Source organism: Oreochromis niloticus, linkage group LG3 (genome assembly GCF_001858045.2).
Source record: "Oreochromis niloticus isolate F11D_XX linkage group LG3, O_niloticus_UMD_NMBU, whole genome shotgun sequence".
Lineage (NCBI taxonomy): Eukaryota > Metazoa > Chordata > Actinopteri > Cichliformes > Cichlidae > Oreochromis > Oreochromis niloticus.
This window is the reverse complement of record NC_031967.2, coordinates 45,614,439-45,621,583: the sequence shown is the minus strand read 5'-3', so window position 1 is coordinate 45,621,583 and position 7,145 is coordinate 45,614,439. Positions and strand designations below refer to the sequence as shown.

General features: G+C 40.3%; 1 protein-coding gene across 1 annotated transcript; it reads left to right on the top strand.

Annotated features, from left to right (window-relative positions):
- Positions 1 to 1,126: 1,126 nt before the first annotated feature.
- LOC100693199 (obscurin) lies at positions 1,127 to 6,424 on the top strand. Its single transcript, XM_005460614.3, has 9 exons — positions 1,127 to 1,255; positions 1,494 to 1,544; positions 1,694 to 1,942; positions 2,036 to 2,302; positions 3,042 to 3,290; positions 3,386 to 3,652; positions 4,038 to 4,157; positions 4,375 to 4,434; positions 4,578 to 6,424. The coding sequence occupies exons 1-8, from the start codon at positions 1,192 to 1,194 to the stop codon at positions 4,413 to 4,415; spliced, it is 1,308 nt and encodes a 435-aa protein (XP_005460671.3). The 5' UTR covers positions 1,127 to 1,191; the 3' UTR covers positions 4,416 to 4,434; positions 4,578 to 6,424.
- Positions 6,425 to 7,145: the final 721 nt, after the last annotated feature.

Sequence of the window (7,145 nt, the reverse complement as noted above, 5' to 3'; positions counted from 1 at the left end):
TACGACCACAACCAGCGACTGATGCGCTGGGCAGTGCTGGTGCAGGATTATGATCTGGTTATCCAGCACAAGAAAGGGACTGACAATCTGGGGGGGAATGTTGCATCCTGTGAGGCTGTGGGAGTGTGTGGGCGTGGTGTTGTCTTCTCCCTCTCCTCCTCCTTCTTTCTTGCCCCTCCCCTTGTCTCTCTCTGCCCCTGCCTTCTTCTTTAGAACACACCTGCTGCTCATCTGCCCTCGTTGACCATCAATTACCCTCAGAGGTGATATAAGCTGGAGGAGAGCAGTGTGGAGGTGGGAGAGGCTTCTGGTGGATTTTCCTGTGTTGGTCAGTGTGTGTTTCCAGCCTAGGTGTGGAAAAGGCCTGCTCTGTGCGTGCGTGCGTGCGTGCGTGCGTGCGTGCGTGCGTGCGTGCGTGCGTGCGTGCGTGCGTGGCTTGTTGTGAGTAGCTCAACTGGGCAGTGTTTTTGCTTGAGTGACGGCGGCCTCCATTACTCTGTTTGGCCTGCCTACTTTGTGCTAATAGCAGCGTTGCAGTCTTTTTCTCTTGAAGCCTTATAGTTGTTTTCTTTGTTGAAGTGGTCACCTTTCTCTTTGGGTTGACCTGTTTGAGTTATAATTAAAGCAGCAGTGCTGTCTCTTTCCGTTGTTACCTTTTATATGATTATTGAGTTAATTGATTATAATAAAGACTAATTTTGTGTTAAATACCATCTGCCTGGTGTTCTTTTCATTTCACCCGGATCCAACTGTTACTGCCCCCCACCCTCATCGCCTAGCTTTTTATGTGGGGACGTAACAGTAAATAACTCATGAAAGAATAAAGTTATGTTGAAACCAAGCACACCGTTGTTTTTCTTGTGACATTACCAATAAGTTTGATGTGTCACATGGCCCTCTTCCTATTGAAAAAACAAAAGTTCTATCCAAGATGGCAGACTTCTAATTGGCCACCATGGTCACCACCCATCTTGAGGAGTTTGCCCCCTCACATATACTAATGTGCCACAAACAGGACTTTAATATCACCAACCATTCCCATGTTATTACGGTGTATCCATTTAAATGGCCCACCCTGTATTTTTGTGAAGCACTTGCAGCAGTATTTATAAATGTTTCTCTAAAGTCTGCTCAACACCAGATGTGACCCTGCACAGGAAGTGGAGAACCTCAGCTGCATATTAAACATTAATGTTGCTTCAGTCTCACGGTGAGCAAGACAGCATGGAGGTCATACTTGTCTACAGTAAACTCTGTGAGTACAGTATGTCTCGTCTCATGTAGTTTACTTAAATATGCAATTGTTTTTGTTTTCTTTATCGTGTAGCAAGGGCTTACTTCTTATTCTACCACACATGTTTTCTGTAAAATCTCTCTCTCTCTCTCTCTCTCTCTCTCTACATATATATATAGTCAATATTATTATATTGTGTCTATAATACATATTAGTATGAAAATCATCTTTATAAAGAAAAGTCTGTTTATTTCTACAGGTTTGATGGTGGTGACTGCACATGTGCATACAAGTTATTCTAAGATATCTCGTAAGTAGCATGAATTGAAGTCATGTTTTCAGCCCTTCTGCCTAAATCCTTATTTTGTACTAAACTTGGATTTTGTGTTGGGATTGGTAAACCTCAATTTTTGGATGTCTTGGAACTCAGCAGATTACTGCATTTTTCTTCTTTCTCAGATTCGCCTTTTCATATCACTCCATCCAGACTGCAGCTCTTTGAATACGAGTCAGTCTATTTTACCTGTGAAGGTGTTAATATTTCAGCCGAATTGAAAGTGAGGAACATTCGGCAAATCCTTTCGAAATGTTCAAATAGCACTGTGATGAAAAGGTGCGGGATCAAATATGCCCTTGCTTCAGATAGTGGAGAATACTGGTGTGAGAGTGGGGCAGAGAGGAGCAATGCTGTCAGTATCACTGTTTCAGGTATGTTATTATCAAAATTACAATGTAAAATTTGAAAGTTTTGTGATTAGCCATTGCAGATTTATGAATTCCTACATATCTTTACATTTTCAGCTGGTGCTGTGATACTGGAGAGTCCTGTCCATCCTGTGGTGGAGGGAGATGCTGCTACTCTGCACTGTAGAAACAAGATAACTTCCTCAAATTTCACAGCAGAATTCTACAAAGATAACTTCTTCATGGGCACCAGATATGAAGGAAAACTAGAAATTCAAAAGGTTTTAATGTCTCATGAAGGATTCTATAAATGCAAAATACATGAAGTTGGAGAATCACCAGAGAGCTGGATGGCTATCAGAAGGAAATCGAATGCAGGGGAAGGTATGGTTTTTCTGTTTATTTAATTATTTGATAGCATATGTACATTTATAATCACAGGACATCCGTGCGTTCAGTAAGCAGTTATAAGTGTCCTGCAGTACTTCAGAAATACTATTCAAATGTACTTGATCCGAGCAATCCTGGCTACCTGTCATGATTCGGCTGAGTAACGGAGGCAGGTGAGGACCCAAATGCAAACTCACAGAGACACGAGGAATAACATCAAAAGCACTACTTTATTGTAGGAATAAAGGGAAAACAGAGAACTAAACTAAACTGGGAAATGATTAACTGAAATGCGAGGAAACACAGGGAAACACAGCCATGAGCGAGGACGCGACACGGAATGGAGACGCGGACATGAATACACAGAAGGATAACGAGGGACATGGGAACACGCAGAACACAGCTGACACAGATAATCATAACGAGACAGGACAGGAGCAAACATTACTCATACTGACGGGAAACTGTCAAAGTAAAACAGGAAGGACACAGAGGCGCAGACAGGAGGGAAGGAGAGAACACGGGGAGAGCACAGACATAACGGGCTGGGAAAACATGGAATAAAACACAAGGAGGAGAAACGAGGCAGGGGGACTCACAGATACTGACTAAATCCTTATTTCCTACCACCGACCCTGAATTAGTCTTGGTTTTCTGTTGGGAATGCTGAACCTTAGTTTTTGGATCTCTGGCAATTCAGTTTATTTTTTTTTACATTGTTCTTCTTTCTCAGATTCGTCTTTTCGTATAACTGCATCCAGACTGCACCTTTTTGAAACTGAGTCAGTCTATTTTACCTGTAAAGGGTTTAATATTTCAACCGATTGGAAAGTGAGGAATGCCAGAGAAATCGTTTCTCAATGTTCAAATGGCAGTGCGACAAAGACCTGCAGGATTGATCATGCCTCTGCTTCAGATAGTGGAGAATACTGGTGTGAGAGTGGGGCAGAGAGGAGCAATGCTGTCAACATCACTGTCTCATGTATGTTATTATCAGAATTAAAATCTAAAATTTAAAAGTTTTATGATTGAACAATGGCACATCCATGAAATTTCAAAATTACTTTCCATTTTCAGCTGGTGCTGTGATACTGGAGAGTCCTGCCCATGCTGTGGTGGAGGGAGATGCTGTTACTCTGCACTGTAGAAACACGAACACTTCCTCCAATTTCACAGCAGATTTCTACAAAGATAACTTCTTCATGGGCACCAGATATGAAGGAAAACTAGAAATCCCTGATGTTTCAGAGTCTCATGAAGGACTCTATAAATGCAGAATACATGGGGTTGGAGAATCACCAGAGACCTGGGTGGCTATCAGAAGAAAATCCAATGCACAGGAAGGTGTGTTTTTTTTTTCTTCATTTTTTTTCAGTTTATTTGTTTATTAGTAGCATTGATGAATTTGTTATAGCAGAACAACCACGCTTTCAGTGAGCTGTAATTTGAGCCCTGTGGTGCTTCAAAAATATAATTCACATTTACTGAATCCCAGCAATCCTGGCTACTATAATATGCTTGGATTTAAAATAGTAAGTTGATCGAAATTTAAAATGAAGAAAGCAAAATGTACACTAAACGTTCAAAGTTTTACTGGTATTGGTGTCCTGAAACAGAAAGATTAATGATGACTTCCTGGGGGAACCAGAGTTAGCTTTTACACTTACAGGATGACTTATCAGCCCTAAAGAATCTGTTTTCTTTTCTTCTTGTGTTTTTATTCTTCCAGTACCTCATGAAGAAATTGCTTTTTCACACAATTTCTACATCTTGCGGTGCACAGCTGTGACGGTTGGGTTGGCTCTGCAGCTGCTGGTGTTGGGACTACTTCAGTGGAAGCTGCAACTGGGTATATAATGCTGTGCTTGACAGTAAATTTTACTGTAACATATTCCCTAATTGGTTTCTTTTACCCTCAAGTATTTAAATGACTAAAAATCATTTATTTATTTATTTTAAAGTTTAATTTATCTGCTTTTGTTTATAATATTATACTGTTTCCTTTATCTAAGCAATATATAGCCAACATTTCTCAAACCTAATGCCCACTTTCTTTCTTCCTCCAGTGCTCAGTGTGCTCTTGCTTCTGACCTCACATTTTCAGTGAAATTGTGCCTCGAGAAGTGGTAAGTACTCATTGTTGCACTCAGAAAAAAAATTATATATATATTCAGTTTACAAATTACATTGTTCTCGACTTGGTAAATGTTAAGAGGTAAATTAATTTTGATCAACATGTATTGATATTGATGAACTTGATCTCTTTCAGTTGATGCTGTGATCTGAGAGTCCTGCTCATAATGTGATAGCTGCAATAATAACACATTGTCCACCAGCCTCCTGCCAGTTTTCCATAAGAATTGGTATAAACTTCACATGACTCTACAAGTGCATATTGTCATATGCTGTGGGAGTGTCTGGTCGGATGTGGTCCAGGTTCCTGTTGTCCATCCCCTGGGGTGGAGTTGGCCAGCTCATCACCTGCTTCCAATTTCCGGGCCTCCATCTAGAGGGTTTTTAAGCCAGCGCTGCCTGCCACTCCTCGCCAATTCCTCCTGCTACCACCCGTGATTCATCACCTGTCGTGCTCATCAGCAGCACTGGTTCTGTTTCCATCCCGTTCTCCAGTCTGCCTAGAACCCTGGGACTACACACTCACCTTCTCCTCAGCCTGCCCTCCAGCCCGTACTTCAACTCCCCTGGAGACCTTGGAACCTGGACCAGCTCCCCCACACGCTCAACCATCCCTGGGACGCTCCCACGGCAACCTCTTCCCCGCCTAATAGCCGGTGTTTTCAAAAGTTCCCGCCCGTGTTCTCCTTGTGTTCAACGTCCGTTTCGCCGCCCTCGGGCCTCCCTCAGTTCCTGCGAATATTTTCTGTTAGATCCAGTCTTGTTTAAATTCCTTTTCCTTCAATAAATTGTACATAGTTCGAGCAATTGAGTCTGCTCTTGAGTCCACTGCATCCTTGTTTGTGACACATATTACAATTGGGCCAAACAATTCAGAGAAAGCTGGCTATCAGAGTTGAGACATAGACTTGCTTCCAAACCTTATGATTAATACAGACGCATTATAGAGACGCAGTTAGGACTAAGATATGGGTTTAACCCTGTTGAATTATTTGCAGCATGTCCATTTAACTTTAAAATGCTGACTTAGAAGACTGGTTTTTTTTCCTCCAAAGTGAAATAAGTGCACTGTGGGAAATTCATGTTTTCAATACGTGACTACATGTACTTTCTGGTGCCTTTGCTTCACAGAGAGGCTCGTCTCTGTTCCAACTATTGTAATGATGGCTCTGCTCTTGCAGCTGCTGGTGAAGGATGCCTTTACTGGCAGCCAGCAAGACAAGGATTAAATGTGTCTTTAAACATAGGTGTACTGGAATCTTTGCTCACAAAGAAGTAACCTGTGAGGTATTTGTCATCTATCATTATATTATTAAATGTATGTTTATCTTTTTGCAGTCAGGTGAAAGTAGAATCATTCTAACTTTCAAACATCTAAAAGATATTTTTCAAAATGTTTTTTTCTCTTTTTATTTGAAACATGTAGTTGAGGTTTGGGGCTATTGTTGTAGTTTCTCATGATGTCTTGACCCTCGAGGTTAAAACAAAACATAGGTGTAATATGGTATCGACATGCTGTTGTCTCCACATTTATTTTTGCAAAGGCAGTTGCAAAAATTAAAAACCACAGCCTCTAGACACATGTACATTTTTAAAGGCCTGGACGGGGTTTTGTCAGCAGTCTTTTTACAGGTTCTACTACATGCAGTTCAGTAAGTCCTAAGCATCTGAAAGAAGGACACAGTTTAAGTGAATAAGAACATGCTTTCACAAAAAAAGCTTTTTAAAATGTTTTTTTTTCTTTTTTTGCACAAAGAGCTGGATTTAAACCTAAAAAATGATTTTATGACTATACTATAATCTCCATAAAAGGAATGATCAACAGTAGGTGAAACCATTGAGACTCAGACACATGAATTTGTAAAATCAATAGAAAAATACAACTAAAAGCTAATTTATAGAAGCCACCAGAAACACACAAAAAGCTTTTTTATTGATCATAGATTAAACTTAAAATAATATATACAGACTAATAAAATTCTCACCATAAAGATTTTCATCCTTACATATCATGTTTTTTGTCTTTTTAATTTTTTTAGAATATTTTTACTTTGTATTGGTGTAATTTTCTGTGATATACAAGTAATACATTTACAAGATTTTTCTCATAAAGATTTCTCAGCTTTTACAGTATAAAATGTCTTTCTCACTAAGCTGGTCTATATGTTTTAACCAATTGTGCTATAACTTTTATAATATTACAAAATTAAAATAAATTGTGGTTAAAACAGGAAGTCTAACAGATGACTTTAGCTTGTATGTCCACATTAAACAATGAAAACCGCGACCCTCATCGTTGCAGAGTGTTTTGTTTTGGCCTGCCTTTTTAGCTCCATTCTCTCTCTCTCTCTCTCACACACACACACACACACACACACACACACTCTCTCTCTGCTGTCCTGTAGGTTACTCACGTGTCAGCCAGTCAACTGACAGGCTGAGCGCTTAAGGCTTTAAAATACATTCAGTTATCCGCCTCTGTCTCATTTTGATTTTCTACTTTCTGGTGGCTTGGATTAAGTCATCTCTCTGTGCCCTTGGAAGTCTTCAAAACCTGGCTCAGGGTCTGGAAGAGAATCACAACTCAGAATAATTTAATAATTCGTGGAATCCACAGCAGGGCAGGGGTACGCCTCTGCCTGCATCTGTGAGTATCGTTTTCCCACTGTTGTGCGCTACGTGCAGTTTTGCTGGGGGAGGGTTG